The sequence below is a fragment of the Pocillopora verrucosa genome, chromosome 2, assembly GCF_036669915.1.
Source record: "Pocillopora verrucosa isolate sample1 chromosome 2, ASM3666991v2, whole genome shotgun sequence".
NCBI classification, from domain to species: Eukaryota; Metazoa; Cnidaria; class Anthozoa; order Scleractinia; family Pocilloporidae; genus Pocillopora; species Pocillopora verrucosa.
In genome coordinates this window covers 13,323,064-13,340,439 of record NC_089313.1, presented here as the reverse complement: position 1 = coordinate 13,340,439, position 17,376 = coordinate 13,323,064, and the positions used below count along the sequence as shown (strand labels likewise).

General features: G+C 38.4%; 2 protein-coding genes across 2 annotated transcripts in view; both read left to right on the top strand.

Annotated features, from left to right (window-relative positions):
• LOC131797301 (gametogenetin-binding protein 2-like) overlaps positions 1 to 16,146 on the top strand; it is a 25,651-nt gene extending 9,505 nt beyond the window's left edge. Inside the window, exons 9-10 of the mRNA XM_066162069.1 lie at positions 15,052 to 15,162; positions 15,626 to 16,146. Of these exons, the coding sequence (XP_066018166.1) occupies positions 15,052 to 15,162; positions 15,626 to 15,796 (282 nt within the window). The 3' untranslated portion in view covers positions 15,797 to 16,146. The remainder of the gene's footprint in view (positions 1 to 15,051; positions 15,163 to 15,625) is intronic.
• On the top strand, positions 1,552 to 4,222 carry LOC136279180 (E3 ubiquitin-protein ligase TRIM71-like). Its single transcript, XM_066162735.1, has one exon. The coding sequence runs from the start codon at positions 1,674 to 1,676 to the stop codon at positions 3,921 to 3,923; it is 2,250 nt and encodes a 749-aa protein (XP_066018832.1). The 5' UTR covers positions 1,552 to 1,673; the 3' UTR covers positions 3,924 to 4,222.
• Positions 16,147 to 17,376: the final 1,230 nt, after the last annotated feature.

Sequence of the window (17,376 nt, the reverse complement as noted above, 5' to 3'; positions counted from 1 at the left end):
TCTGTATAAGAACCCTTCCTTGAGGCGTATACAGTCAGTATACACAATTGTATACGGTAAATATAAGGATGTGTAAGGTCCGTATAATGATCAGTACACGTCAGGGTATGCTAAGAAAATACCTGTTGGTATGTCGTCACTTGATGAATAAATTGGAGTTGGAATCCTTAAAAAAACTATACTGGCTGGTCTTCTGAGCAGATCAAGCGCTGCCGGAATTTGACAGCTTTGAAATTTTTACTGCGGATGCAACAGACGAAAAATAATTGTCATGACGAAATTTCTCTTTTGATTTTGTTCAGACTTTCTTAGTTTTGTCCGGTACAGCAGAAAGGCCGTGAGGCAGCAAAATATTTAATTGACAACAGGAGGCAAAGATATCTTTCTTTTTTCGGAGGCATTTCGTGTCATTTTCCAATTTAATTGTATTGCCCTTAGGAGAAGTATTTTAATAAGTATAGAGCACGCACGTACTTTTAGTATTTCCATTAATGGTACAGCATTTCCGGGCCTTTGTTCCAACTTTACGGAATTTTTTCAAACAAGGTTCCAGTGCTAACCAAGAAACCTTGAACACTCCTGCCAAAATCATTGGGATCGTCAGAAAGTGAATGAGATTATAAACGCCATCGAACATTTGACCTGCCTAGTTTTATACTGGTCTCATACTAATTCTAAATTGTTTTGTCCAGCGAGTTGTGGAAAATTAATTAGAGGATAAATTAGATCTCAGGAGCCATGACCAGTTATCATTTATCGCTTAAGGGGTCGAATGATTTTACTTATTTATTTAATTTTTTATTGGGGGAACACATGGATTTTAGGGATAACAGAAGGGAATCATTCATCGCAAGAGACTATACACTCTCTTAACCATCGCTAACAGAGTATAAAGCAAGGACTATTGAAAATTGACTGTCTATAAGGGTGGGGGGGGGGGAGGGGGGGGCGGGGGTCATTAGAATATACACAGCCTAAGGGGAGGTATCAGGAAAATTTTATTGTGACACGACCAAAATCTTTCAGAAGTTAGAGTACTTTTCCCTGGCGTATTCAAGAGATTTTCAGTTTCCTTCGTTTCAAACTGAAAATGCTAACTTCAAAACAGGATATACATTATTATTTTTATATTTCATGGGAATCTATATGTTAATAGAACAAGGTAAATAACTCCTTCTCATTTTGTCTTGTATTTAAACTTCACGAAAATGATAGCAAAATTGAGTCTAACACAAATTTCTCTCCCCATAAACAAGTACGGGTAACGGTCTCTTTTCATGGCCGGTTCAAATAAATGCATTCTACGCGCATTTTTTAGAAATACAGATCTGACCCGATAACAAATGGCAATTTCCTTTAGAATCACGCTCTTCTCAAACACGCTCTGTAAAAGTCAGTGATTGGTCGAGGCCATTCTGAAGGTCAGCCACTCTTTCGAAAACTGTCCATCATCTGATTAAAAACATGTCTGTCTACAACTGCATAATAAGCCTTTGAATGTGTGAGGTCAAGGTAAATTTACACGATTCTCAGAAATCTTGCATAACGAATATGCCAAAGACAACTCTCATGTAATTGGTCAATATTAATAGCATTTCTATCGCATGACTACTTTGTAATTTGTTTTACGCTTGTTTGATGCATGAAACGAAAGCCTTATCAAGCCTTTAATCATGGATATCAAAACGTTGCTCGCCAATCTTCATGAAGAAGTATCCTGCTCTGTGTGTAGGGTCACATTTACTGAACCAAAGCAGCTTCCATGTTTGCACAGCTTTTGCCTCCACTGTTTAGCAGGAATCCAAAGAAACAGCGGCCGCCATGATGTCATAACATGTCCTGAGTGTCGAAGGGAGAGTCGAGTTCCTGGAGGAAATCTTAAAGATCTGCCCATAAACTTTCGCATCAACAGCTTACTAGATGTATTGGCCATAAGGGAGTGCAATTCTACTGGAGTCAAATGCGGAAACTGCGACAAACGCAGAGTAGAAAGTTTCTACTGTTTTCAGTGCTGTTTATTTTGGTGTGACGAGTGTATCACTGTGCATAACTTACTCCGAGCAAATAAAGACCACCGAGTTCTTGCGCTCAAAGATTTTGAAGATCAAGACATCGAGGATGTCTTAAAACGACCAGCATTTTGCCCAAGACCGGGCCACGAAAAGAAAGAATTGGAATTCTTCTGTAAGAAATGTGAACAAGCCATTTGCAATTCTTGTGTTGTAACCACTCACGAGGGACATGTTAAGATACTACTGGAAGAAGCGGCAAATGAAAAGAAATTGCAAGTCATGTCTGAGATTGAGTCCAGAAAAGCAAAAGTGCAAAGAATGAGAAACAAAATATCTCAACTTGACGAAAGCTGTGATAAAATCCAAACCCAAGTCGCAAAAGTAAAAAGAAGCGCGCAACAGTTTGCCGAAAGCATGATTGCTGTCATCGAAGCCAAGAAACAGGAAATCTTTTCTGAAGCGGATCATGAGGCACAACTGTACCTGGAACGTTTGCGAATACAAAGGATCGAGATTAAAAACAAAATAAAAATGGTCGAAACAGCTGTAGGAAAATCTGAAACACTATTACAACGGAGCACAAACGCAGAGCTTGCACAGTTCGATGAATCACAAAACGCAACACTCTTGAAAGGAGTTGATGATGAGAGAGAAGAAGTCGACTGCAACCTTGAATATTTAAATGAACTTATTTTCGAGGAAAACGAAGCTTTGAAGACAAAAGCAATCCACGAGGGAATCGGCTCCATTAGAGGGTTTCTCAGCGAGACCAGAGCGGATCAAACAACTACGGAAGGAGAAGGACTCACTGAAGCGATCGTTGGAATTCAAGCGAAATTTGTTTTGACGACAAGAAATGCTGAAGGACGACAATGCCACGACGAGCGTGACCGAGTAACAGTGGAAATTAAAAATCAGCAAGGCCATGACTGTGCCATGGAAGTGCGAGTCCAAGATGTTAAAGATGGTAGCTATAAAGTCGGTTATTTTTCCAAAGAAACTGGAAGTTGTAAGGCAGAAGTTAAACTAAACGAAGAACATGTTCCAGGCAGTCCATTTCCGGTTCGAGTGAAACCCAGAGAATTCAGACCCGTGCTATCTTTTGGACAACAAGGTTCGTCTGCTGGAATGTTACTCAGACCCTGGGGAGTGGCAGTGAATGAACACGATGAAATTGTAGTGACTGATAGTAATACCAGCAGGGTTCAAGTATTCAGTAGTGATGGAACTTACTTACGGTCGTTTGGTAGAAAAGGTAATAAACAGGGAGAATTTAATTTTCCATGCGGAATGACAATACATGAGACTAATAACATTATAGTCGTGGACAGCAGTAACCATCGTGTTCAATTGTTCAGTGAGCAGGGTGAGTACCTGAGCCAGTATGGTGGTAAAGGAAATCGTGATCACCAGCTGTCTAATCCTCTCGGTGTATCTGTAGATAATAAAGGCAATATTATTGTTGCTGATAGCGGTAACAAATCAATTAAGATCTTTTCTCCTGACGGCCATTATTTAAGTAAATTCGGGGGTAAGGGTTCTTTTACCTTTCCCTTTCACTGCATACAATATGACAAATATCTGATAGTGTCAGACGCAAATGAACATTGTATCAAAGTGTTTGATAGAAATGGTAATTTTTTATACAAATTTGGAAATGAGGGGGAGGGGGACGGGGAGTTCAATAAACCTCGTTGTTTGTTAGTTAACAAGGCAGGACACCTGATGGTTTGTGATACATGGAATCACAGAGTACAAGTATTTGAGCTAAGTGGAAAATTTGTAACAAAATTTGGATCAAAAGGAGAGAAAAAAGGAGAATTTAATCGCCCTATCTCTACTGCAGTGCTCAGTGATGGTCGAATAGTTGTGTCTGAGTTTTATAACCATCGCATTCAGATATTTGAATAGACATCACATCACTATGCCTTACCAGATTTGAGCTCATTTTTTCAAACTTTTAAACATTAAACTGCTTTCAACACGTGATTTATATTCTCTGTAAGAATCTTCTGAATGGTCAATGAAACTACAACACTATAGTTTCAATTAATGCTACATCCAGATAAATATCTTGTTACACCTATTTTATATGATATTGCTAATTAAGTAATTACAGAATTTACTACTATTGTCATAAAACAGATCATCTGCTCCACTGGTTTAACTCAGAAAAAGGCTTTAAACTCAAAAATTGTAAATAATCAAACAGTAGAAATGTGTCATTAAAGTATTTGTGATTGCATTTGCAAACTTCGCTGTATAGTAATCACTAAGCAAAAACAAAAAGGAGTGATTTGAAACTTTCCGACTGATTTTAGTCCAATATATCTGGGAAGGTTACAATTATACCTCATTTATTATGAAAGGAAGCTAGGATAAGAAAAACCTCAAAAAATTTTTAGGATTTGGGGTAGTTTCCGCCGTTGTGTCTTTTAGGATTTCGGGTAATTTTTCCCCCGCTTCGTCTTTAAGGACTTGGGGTAATTTTCCGCCGTTCGGTGTTTAGGATTTTGGGTAGTTTTCCGCCATTCCACCATTCCATCATTCCACCGTTCCGGTGTCCTAGCGGAATTGGACCCCTAGATTTGGAACCCCCGGTCCAAATCCGCTAGCGGATATGGACCCCCCTCCGCAGATTTGGACCCCCGCCCCCCAACAGAACTGAGTCAAACACCATCATTAACGTTCTCGTAGAAATAGATAATACGTTTCAGTGCGTACTAAAATGTTTTTAATTCAAAATATGCGTATCGCCGATGCATACGAACTGGCAAAATGTGCAAGCATTTTGTTCAATGTTCGGATAAGGTCGCTTTTGAACCTTTTCCGCGATAGTCGAACACCGCTAGATTCAGTAAGAGACAAACTTATGACACTAATTTATTTTGTTATTGTTCAATGCCCAAGTGTTGAGACGACATGGTACACTGCAAGTTTGTTATTTCAGATCCCTCGACAGTTAATAATCGTTAAAATTAGAAAATAAGATTGAGTTCGATGAAATAGTCTCCACTTTGTTAAGACGTAGACATGTTGATTTGCATCTGAAAATAAGCTGAGAGTTCCAGTAGTTCAGAATAGAAACATTTTTTCTCATAATAGGCTTTACGAACGACTTGTAGGAGTTGTTACTTCCTTCTTGTTCAGAAACTGTTTAATGTTATTTAATAAGAAAATCAGATAAACTGAGCTATTTTTGTGACTGGACGCAACAGTCTCCACTATTATTATGACGTTTCGTATCAATGTTGATTCGCATCAGAAGAAGCAAAGATTTATTGTTACAATTTCAATTATTCGAATGCAGTAGTTTGTTCGCATCTAATTCTTGCGTATACTGTACGACTCCCTTCAATAAATGCGGCAGGATTGGAACGAAATGGCTGTTTTTCTTTACCTTTATTGAGGAATGTTGTGTTGTAATTGAAAGGAACATCGACAAAAAGCTTGCAAATAGAATTAGTTATCAAATATGATAAAATTGATGCTTAAAAGAAAAGTTTGGTGGGGGGATCCAAATCTGCGATCCGGGGGTCCAAATCCACTGTGACACCGGCTTTAAGGGTGCCCTTTCCGGTGAGATGTCTAAAAAGCACCTCGTGGAAGGTAGTGACCGATCAAATAACGTATTTGCTTCAATCTCATCTGCAATTTCCACATAAATCGGAATTGTCTCGTAATTGCGGAAGTTCTGGGTGAATTTCAGGGAACGCGGCTCGATCAGCTTTAGACACCAGTTGTTTGTTTGCTTGATATGGAGGGCGCCCTCTAGGTTTTTTCACATAAGAGCAGTCTTGTTCACGATGAGATGTCCACATAATGGGTTGTTTGAAGTTGAAATAATTTTTTGTCGAACTGAGTTTTCTCGGACTTGATAAAGTATTCTTTTCTTTACCGAGAGGACCCATTTGGGATAAATTTCTTCAAAACTCTGGTCGATATCATTTTGAATTGAACGGAAAGCTCATTTTTGAATAAGCTTTTGTCAGACTGTCTTCCTTGAAAGTCCTTTGTCATGAAGTCGACAGACTGTTCTCAAGAAGGAGATATGATCATCCATAAACTGAGACAACTAGACCCTGTGAGCAGGGTAACTGGGATACCTGGATGGTACTGGATCCGTGGAATCAAGTGTAGTGATACTACGCGTGTCGGACTAGTATACTGAAATAGTGAGTTCAAGTCTGGCCAAGGGCATACACCTGTCTCAAAACATAGGCATGCTATGCATGCAAAAGTTATTTTTTCTAGGGTGGGTGGATTACTTGAAACATTGTAAGTGGTCTACATTCTTACAAAAGGAAAGAAGATTATTAACGCGGGAAAGAATGAAAATGTCGAATTACCTCACACACAGGTATTTTGTGGTAGATTATGTGTGTTGTGCGAATAAATGTAACCAAAAATAAACTGTATTTGTGCCACGGATACCTGTTAGTACAAAATGTAGACAGCAGACTGCAGACCGGATACAAAATATAGACTGCAGAGTGGGTAAAAAATGCAGACTGAGAATCTGAAGAGTTTTTACGTCTGGTTTATAATAACATGTCATCTTACAGCTTACCGAGCGTCACGCAATCGCTTTTCCGCGATCAGCCTTCACGATTATTTGCACTATTGTAGAAAATTCCTGGCCCATTTCTTGATGAAAATCGATCGTCATATAATTTCAAGCCTTCAACATAGTCTTCTTAGTTTGCGCGCGAGTTGGTTGGTGTGATGTCTGTACAGATTTTACCAATGTAATAAAAGTAGATGACGTGAATAATAGTGATGGTAAAGCAAGCTTAAAACGGCAACAATCGCCAGAAACTACAACGGATACACAGGGTATGAGTAAGTTTTATTGATTTTTCGAGAAAAATCTTCATATTTCGAAACATTTATCGTTGTAAATCGACCATATTTCGTTCCCTATACTATTCCTTATAACATGTTCAAATTTTCAACGGTTCCTAGAATAACTTACTCTGAGTCACACAACGCGTGACGCGTTCGTGAATTAATCGTTGGCTCTCTCTCGAAACGTGACCTTGGGTCACCTGTGACAAGACAATTGCGTAAACAATACTTGACATAATAACATTATACACAAAAAACACGGGATTTTGGATCATGTATTTATTAAAAAAGAATATCCATACAACTACAATGAATACAAACATAAGATTCACCTTTCTGATCGTGAAATAATTACCATTCGCACTGTTATCGCAGCTACGCTCTCTGGCATCAAGTGAATCCAACATGTCGTCTTTCTTCACCAGCAGTTTGCATCCATTTGAATTTTGTTCCTCAGTCTCACGGTAGTAGTGTTGTTCAATAGATTGCATGGAGTATATGCAGTTTGGTTTCAGATTTCAGATTTTGCTTTTTACAACGAGTTTACGTTTTCAACTAAGACATTGGCATACTTGGCATACAAGACATACAAGGCATTCAATGCTTTCATGGCTTTCAAGCGTTCGCGATTCTGTCCGATCCAAAATTACCGCTCAATATCATCTTTTTGTGTGGATTGGCCGCGAACAATACGAATTGCGTATGCGTCTATAAGTATTTTGAGCGTTTGCCCCATAATGCTCCAGATGATCGTAATCCAATTACGTTGAAATACAAAACGACTGACAAAATAGTTTTATGGACAAAAATCTCGTGTTCGTCATGTGACCCAGCCCTGTCCGTGCATGGCAACGTCAATCATCATCAAGGTAGCACGCGTGATCAGCATGTGAACACCTCATTGGATCACAGTTAGTTGTCATGGTGTTGAGGGCCCAATGACCTCTGGGTACTATTGCGCAATTTTTCCATTTTGTGGCGGAGGAAAAAAAAAAAAAAAAAAAAAAAAAAAAGACGACAAACTAGACCCTGTGAGCAGAGTAACTGGGATACCTGGATGGTACTGGATCCTGGCCAAAGACACACACCTGTCTCAAAACATAGGCATGCTATGCATGCAAGAGTTATTTTTTCTAGGGTGGGTGGATTACTTGAAACTTTGTAAGTAGTCTACATTCTTACAAAAGGAAAGAAGATTATTAACGCGGGAAAGAATGAAAATGTCGAATTACCTCACACACAGGTATTTTGTGGTAGATTATGTGTGTTGTGCGAATAAAAGTAACCAAAAATAAACTGTATTTGTGCCACGGATACCTGTTAGTACAAAATGTAGACAGCAGACTGCAGACCGGATACAAAATATAGACTGCAGAGTGGGTAAAAAATGCAGACTGAGAATCTGAAGAGTTTTTACTTCTGGTATATAATAACATGTCATCTTACAGCTTACCGAGCGTCACGCAATCGCTTTTCCGCGATCAGCCTTCACGATTATTTGCACTATTGTGGAAAATTCCTGGCCCATTTCTTGATGAAAATCGATCGTAATATAATTTCAAGCCTTCAACATAGCCTTCTTACTTTGCGCGCGAGTTGGTTGGTGTGATGTCTGTACAGATTTTACCAATGTAATAAAAGTAGATGACGTGAATAATAGTGATGGTAAAGCAAGCTTAAAACGGCAACAATCGCCAGAAACTACAACGGATACACAAGGTATGAGTAAGTTTTATTGATTTTTCGAGAAAAATCTTCATATTTCGAAATATTTATCGTTGTAAATCGACCATATTTCGTTCCCTATACTATTCCTTATAACGTGTTCAAATTTTCAACGGTTCCTAGAATAACTTGCTCTGAGTCACACAACGCGTGACGCGTTCGTGAATTAATCATTGGCTCTTTCTCGAAACGTGACCTTGGGTCGCCTGTGACAAGACAATTGCGTAAACAATACTTGACATAATAACATTATACACACAAAAAAACGGGATTTTGGATCATGTATTTATTAAAAAAGAATATCCATACAACTACAATGAAAACAAACATAAGATTCACCTTTCTGATCGTGAAATTAATACCATTCGCACTGTTATCGTAGCTACGTTCCCTGGCATCAAGTGAATCCAACATGGCGTCTTTCTTCACAAGCAGTTTGCATCCATTTGAATTTTGTTCTTCAGTCTCACGGTAGTAGTGTTGTTCAATAGATTGCATAGAGTATATGCAGTTTGGTTTCAGATTTCAGATTTTGCTTTTTACAACGAGTTTACGTTTTCAACTAAGACATTGGCATACGTGGCATACAAGGCATTCAATGCTTTCATGGCTTTCAAGCGTTCGCGATTCTGTCCGATCCAAAATTACCGCTTAATAACATCTTTTTGTGTGGATTGGCCGCGAACAATACGACTTGTGTATGCGTCTGTAAGTATTTTGAACGTTTGCCCCATAATGCTCCAGATGATCGTAATCCAATTACGTTGAAATACAAAACGACTGACAAAATAGTTTTATGGGCAAAAATCTCGTGTTCGTCATGTGACCCGGCCCTGTCCGTGCATGACAACGTCAATCATCATCAAGATAGCACGCGTGATCAGCATGTGAACACCTCATTGGATCACAGTTAGTTGTCATGGTGTTGAGGGCCCAATGACCTCTGGGTACTATTGCGCAATTTTTCCATTTTGTGGCGGAGGAAAAAAAAAAAAAAAAAGACGACAAAAAAACAAAGGCATTTTATGACTGGGCTACCACAGGTATCCCAGTAAAAAACAAAGGCATTTTATGACTGGGCTACCACAGGTATCCCAGTAAAAAACAAAATGACTAGACTAAAATGAAGAATACTGAGAAAATGACTAGCTGGTAAACGCCATGACGTCATGACACCGAAGGACAACATGCGACAACAAGAACAGCCGTGCACGTGAATACGTTTCGCGGCGAAAACAAAGCGGATCAATTAACTGCTGAAGGAAAAGGACGCACTGAAGCGATTGTTGGAACTCAAGCGAACTTTGTTTTCACATAAAGAAATGGTGAAGGACAATGCCTCGAGAAGCGTGACCGAATAACAGTGAAAATTAAAAATCGGCAGGGCCATGACTGTGCGACGGAAGTGAGAGTTCAGGGTAATAAAGATGGCAGCTACAAGTTCAGCTATTTCCCCAAAAGATAGCGAACGATAAGAGGCAGTAGTCAAAGTGAGCGAAGAACAAGCTCGAGGCAGTCCCTCTTTGGCTCTAGTTAAACCCGGACAGTTCTGTCCTGTGTTATCTTTTGGCTGACGAGATTCGTCTGCTTGAATGTTAAACAAACCCTGGGGAGTGGCGGTGAATGAATGCGATGAAATTGCAGTGACTGATACTGGTAACCACAGGGTTCAGGTATTCAGTAGTGATAAAACCAATACTTAAGATCTTTTGATAGAGATGGTGATAAACAGGGAAAACTCACTCGTCCTAGAGGAGTAGCATTTGATAAGAATAATAACATTATAGTGGTGGATACAACAGCCTTGTTCAATTGTTCAGTAAGCAGGGTGAGTACCTGAGCCAGTTTGGTGGTAAAGGAAATCTTGACCACTAGCTGGATTATCCTCATGGTTTATCTGTAGATAATAAAGGCAATATTATTGTTGCTGATAGGTACAACGAATCAATTAAGATCTTTTCTCCTGATGGTCATCAGTCATGTAAATTCAGGGATGAGGGTTCTTTTACCTTCCCCTCTCACTACGTACAATATGACAAATATCTGTTAGCGTCAGATGCAAACGAACATTGTATCAAAGTGTTTGCTGGAAATGGGTATTTTCTGTAGAAATTTGGAAATAAGGGGGAGGGGAATGGGGAGTTCAATAACCCATGTCATTTGTCAGTTAACAAGGCACATCACCTGATGGTTTATGAGACTTCAAACCACAGAGTTCTGGTATTTGAGCTGAGTGGAAAATTTTTAACAAAATTTGGATCAAAAGGAAATAAGGAAGGAGAATTTAATACTGTTATCTCTATTGCAGTGCTTATGCGACGGTCGCATACCAGTAGTTGTTTCTGACTATTTGACCCATTGCATTCACATATTTGAGTAGACATAACATCACCTTGCCCAAACATATTTGAATCTAATTCATCAAATCTTTCGTACATGTAACTGCTATCGGCTAGTGTTTTATATGATCTGCAAGAATCTTCTCACTGGTTATTGAAACTTTAACAAAACCTACAACATTGAAAATTTCAGAGAATCTCCATGAACTTAAGTGTAGTTTTTGAGTTCATCTTGTTTACAATCTTAGTTTGATCAATCATGGAACATATTTTAATATTTTTCTTTGAGATCAAGTTTATAATGACGTAAAACTACAAATTAAAAATGCTGCTATAAATTCTTAGTATAATCATGTTTAGAAATGAAACAACATTTCACTCAAATGTTGTAGGAGGGCCACAAGTGTAAAATTCAGCATTGCAACTGTTTCATGCCACCCTTGATAAATAAAGTTGGGATGATTGATGGATTGAAACAACAAGTAATGCTCATCAGAGGTAAGGAGTTTGTTACAGCCATTACTCCTCCTTAAGCTATTTTTAACTTTGTAAATTTGGAAACTTATCACTGAGGTAGGAACTTACTACTGGGTTTAATGAGAAGAGTGAATGGACTTAACGGTGGCTGGTAAGAACAAAACAGAGTCACAAAAACTACAACACAAACACAAACTTGTAGAGTTTTGTGTTAGTGTTGTGGATTTTGTGATTCTGTTTTAAGTTTGTGTTTGTGTTGTAGGTTTTGTGACTTTGTTTTATTCTTGCTGGCCACTGTAATGGACAGTTAACTGACAATAGCAGTAATTGAATAATTGACCACATCATTCCAATTTTTAAACTTTTAAAAGTTAGAAGTGTGTCAATAAATGTTGTTACAATGGTTCAAAGACTTTGCTGTACAGAAAGTGTTTGATGAACTAGAAAAAAAGAGGAGAGTGTAAAAAGACTTATTCATTGTAAGTGGATGTCTAACCATTGTTTTTATGGTATGATAAGGAGTTTGTTACAGCCATTACTCCTCCTTAAGCTATTTTTAACTTTGTAAATTTGGAAACTTATCACTGAGGTAGGAACTTACTACTGGGTTTAATGAGAAGAGTGAATGGACTTACCGGTGGCTGGTAAGAACAAAACAGAGTCACAAAAACTACAACACAAACACAAACTTGTAGAGTTTTGTATTAGTGTTGTGGATTTTGTGATTCTGTTTTAAGTTTGTGTTTGTGTTGTAGGTTTTGTGACTTTGTTTTATTCTTACTGGCCACTGTAATGGACAGTTAACTGACAATAGCAGTAATTGAATAATTGACCACATCATTCCAATTTTTAAACTTTTAAAAGTTAGAAGTGTGTCAATAAATGTTGTTACAATGGTTCAAAGACTTTGCTGTACAGAAAGTGTTTGATGAACTAGAAAAAAAGAGGAGATTGTAAAAAGACTTATTCATTGTAAGTGGATGTCTAACCATTGTTTTTATGGTATGAGGATGTGCAGATTTTGAATTAGAATATATAGAAAAAAAATAACATGCTAGGCGAAAGTAGTGTTTTACACTTGCTAGAAACAACTAATTGAAAATTCTTACAGTGCAGCACTAAAATTTCATAATGCATCATGCCCCTACTTCAAAATCTGATTGATAACTTGTTTAGGTAAAGTTTGAATGTGTACTTTCAAGTGCTAAGTTGTGAGACTGCATGAATTTTGAGAAAGAATAACAGAAGAAACCCATGCTCTTTTCCTTTTTAACCCTTTACACCTTAGCATCAGTATGCATATTCTCCTCACTGTTCTTTATACATTTCCTAAGGCATTGCAGACAAGGAGAATTTGTTTGCCAATCTAAGGGTTCTTTTCATGGTGATCATTTACTTTATTCTCATGACCTTAGTGTGTGATTAAGGGCTGATATTGTAGGGAGAAATAAGAAGTTGGTCAATCTTAGGGTGTAAAGGGTTAAGTGGATCCATCATTCTTATTTTCATCAAGTGCTCTAAACAACCACCAGCTGAGTCCTCCTATTGATTGACGGTGGATGAAGGACTGTGGAATTTGCAGTAATGCTCAGTTGTTATTAATCAAATCGAACACTGTGATATGACAGTGATCTAAATCCTACAGAGTGTGTTGTTTGTTTTGTTTAGGCTCCCATGGGTGGAGTTACATAATTGATCACGTTGTTGAGGTTTTGCTGTTCAATGAACCTTTGTGCAAAAGTCATCGACACTTGCCGTCCTTGTCAGAGTAAAAATTTACCAATGTTTTAAGTTTTGACAACCTATTCTTTTATGTCTGCTCTGTAATAAGTAACTGGAATTTTTCTTTTTAATTCCGCACTTCAATTGAGTGGATAGCTCAGTATGTTTCACTATCACTGATCTGCTAGATAGGGATTTATTTATAGGATAGCCTCATACAGTGTATGCCCTCTATGCAACTGGGGCCTGTTCCGTAAGACTATGACACTCAGCTCTATTGAAATGTTGTAACTTAATTTCACTGTGACGTTGGATCACAATGTCCTCCATTGACCCATAAGACTTGCAACAAAGTGGGATACAACCAAAACATCCTACAATTAATCTTAAAAAGTGTGGCAAAATCAGCTACCAGAAGCTGAGGTTTGACTTTATTTGAAATAGTAAAAGACATCAGTTACTAATGGCACTTCTCTCTTGTTTTGAGAGACACTCTCACCTTAAATGCACAGGAATACTTGACTATAAAACTGATATGAAATCATTTACAATTTTCCCACTGACCAAAAGATGATAAAAAGGCACTTAATTGTCACAATGTACTAACAAATTCTTTTCCCTCAAACAGGTGATGCTGATTGACTCCAATGCTCTGCTTGACACATTGGAAAATTACCTCAGAAAACATGGGTAAATGTACATAGATGATCTTTCTAACATCTGCTGATTTTTTCTACTGAGTTCCTTAATGTCCAAGTGCCCTGAACTCTTTTACTCCAAGATGAAAAGATCAATTCTCTGCTCTGTACTTCATACATTTATTACAAGTTTGGCTTTGATAATTTTTTGTCAATTAAAACAATATACCCAAGTTTATTTTCTCCTTTCTTTCTCATCACCTTTTTATTTGAATTTGTGTTAATATTGTAAGGAGAAATTTCTTTTTGGTCACACTAGGGAGTACATGTACGTGTTTTATTTTACCATGTAACTCCTATAACTGACATATTTTATGTATCTAGTATGGTAATGCTGTTCTACTTTCAACCAGGAGACACATGTGCACTTTGTTCAGACAAAAGCTGTTCACTTGAAGTTCATCATGATTACTTAGCTCATAATGGAAAGGGAAGAAAGAGGAAGGGCAAAAGCAAGGGGAAGAAGGTAAACATATAAGCCTCCTATCCACACCCCTTCACAATGCTTGATTAATACAGTAAATGGTTTGAACCCGGGGGTAACATGTAATAGTGTAGTTTGATGCTCCAGGTGAGTGTAGTCCTGAGAAGGACTGTTGTGGGCAATGGTGACTGACGTTTCAACAACCTGAGCGGAAGTCATCATCAGAGTCAAGTGAAAGGTTGTTGTGGATTTGACTCTGATGATAAGTTCCTCTCAGGTTGTCGAAACGTCGGTCACCATTACCGACAACAGTCCTTCTCAGGACTACACTTACCCAAACGATCGAACTACACTATTGAATGCTTAAATTAGTTATCTCTTTTCACTACCATGAGCCACCAAGACAGAATTTCTCCTTACAATATCAATACAATCTCAAGCAGACAAGTGATGAGAATAAAGAAAAATATAATTTAGGGGATTGTAAGTTGATCCAATGCCAAATTCTCCAAACTAACATTGCAAGAACTGTATGACAGACAGTTAGGAGAATTACTAATGAGATCTTGGGAGTTAAAGGGTTATTGTGCGGTAGTTTCAATCGTCATGCAATCTTGTCACTCTAACTTAGGCGGTCACGCTTTTTTACCGTGTGAAGTTTACGTGACTGAAGATGTTCAAATGTAATTTTGCAAATCGTTGCGTTGTTCTTCCTCACCGTTAAGTCAGTGAAAGTATTCGCTCATTCATTAACTCATTCATTCATTCATTCTAGTGTTCAATAATGTTTTTATATATCTCTTTAGCAAAATTCGCCGAGACATGATAAGCAAGAAAGGCTTGTAGAAAATATTGATGACAAAGAAAAACGGCTCCTGAAGCTAATGGGTTGGAAGGATGGAGGAACAGAGTCAATGGTGAGTTATTTTTAACTATACTTCCGTCGCCCTATGGCGATTTAGGTTTTCCCTGGGATCCGATAACCCCAAGGGTAGAATATCCCCTGATCTCAAACTTCCTGTAGCGTCACGATTTGTGCTTCTTGAAAAAGTAAGCTTAAGTTCATATAGTCTTTTTTAATTTTTATGTACAGTCAGCTTAAGTCTTCTCCATCCTTAGCTATCTTTACTTCCTCCTAGCTTGTCTTTAACTTATCTTCGTTTGTTTTTATTATCGTGGTAAAATTTTGTATTCTCCGTCACCTTGAACATAATTCTGTGCACCACTGAGCCAGTTGCGACTGGTCACGCGATCATAAATTGATGCGTGACTGAGGATATGTCACACAAATATATTGGGATCGTGACCAACAGGATGCCTTTCTCCGAATTGATATACTATCGATTAACCTTAGTCGTCGTTCTTCATTTTACATTGTAGGAGTGTTTTTCGTCGGAGGAAGATCTCTGTATATCCAAGCAGGAAATTCTACGGTTCAAAGCGAACCAATCGTCAGTGTCACAGCAGCGACGGAAGCTTCGAGAGAAACTTCGCCAACAATTTAACAATATGACGCTTAAGAAGGGTCTCAACGTCGCTATTGTTCATTAGGCCTTGTTAAAATGCACACACAACAGGAGATGGGGAGATGGACGATAGGAAATGGGCAGCGGATAGTGGAGATGGGTGGGAAAGTGACTGAACTAGAGAGACAACTTCCCTGCCCGATCCATCTCGGTAGAATGAAGTCACGGTTTTCTGTAGTTACGGTGGAAAGATTGTGTATGTGTGTGTGTGATGTTGTTTGTTGTATGCAAGTGAAGTCGGTAAGGTGTGCAGCGATGTGGCAATGTTAATAAGGTTCTCCTTTGTTTTAATTCTTTATTTTAATTTTACTCCCTGATTACTCTGTAAATCAGGATGAGTTTACGTGAAAACGGAAATAAATCTCTTGAATCAGATACCGTCAGATATTAAACATCCAGGCTGGAATCTTTACTCGACTTATAAAGTCTTTGTTTTTAGTCGTTTTCACCAGAACCAAAGTTTATTCACTTGTCTCGGGAATTTCCCCCGTTATAGCAAATAGTAATTTGCGTTTGCGGCAAAACGAAAAATGAATTTCAGACTGTAACTCTTCATGGGGACTCCCTTTTTTGCTCGCTTTGACTTGTTCTTTCAAACTTATTGCTATATTTAAAATGTCCCTTGCTCGAACTCATGGTAAGGCGAAAGTGTCTGCCGAGATGTTTGATGGAATATTTCTTCCACAACCTGGTGAACATCACTCTAATTAACGATTTTATGCCAGTGTAATAAACAATTTCAATTGAAAGTGAGGAGTGTTGGAGATTTTAATAAGACAATTTGAATTTTTGACTATCTGCCCTTCGTCAATCTGCTTCCATGTGTTAAACGGATGGGGCCTGATGACCCAAAGTGGTAGAACTTGGCTCTGTTTTACTTTATGCCCATACCTTCAGTAACAAGTAAAGTTCCTACAGAGGCCAATAGTTTAATAACCAATCACCAAATCAAAATGAGATATGAAGTAATCAACTGTCTCTAACCTCCACATCTGACGTGTGTGGGTCGATCACAGAGAGCTTCCCTGGGAAGGTGTCGACTGCACCCGAAGGAATGGGCAATTTCAACGGAAACGGATATTTACGTCGGAAGCGTGGCAAAGATCACAGTACTGCTTAGTTCCCTTTACTGGTCACAATAATTCTAAGCAACAGAACTGGGTACCCGCGGGGAAGTTACGTTTGAAAGACATCGTTCCCCTATACCTTCGTTCCCAATGCGTTTTTCCCTCGTTTACTCAGTTACCTGACTTTGGAATGCGCCTAATAAAATAGAGAACCTTGTTGAAGGCCTAAATGTAATAACTGTCCTAGATGTAATAACATTTGGTCCCAAATTTAATGAAGTCCTAAATATAACAACATTTAGTCCTAAATGTAATAAGCCTCCAATACAATCGTTTAACTCCGTCAGTGCATTGTTGTTGTAGCGGACATTCACAGTGAGATGTTTGAGTGACGGCTGTTGCATCGAGGAATCCTCGGACCAATATTCACGGCATATTGCGGGCTCGTTGATATTAATCAGCGTCTTTTTATTTGCTAGAGACGTAAGTCGAGAAGCAGTGGCCACAAACCCTTATACTGATGTGCTTTTGGCATCAA

Coding starts and splice junctions, on each gene's coding strand:
- LOC136279180 (XM_066162735.1), top strand. CDS start 1,674: ATGGATATCAAAACGTTGCTCGCCAATCTTCATGAAGAAGTATCCTGC.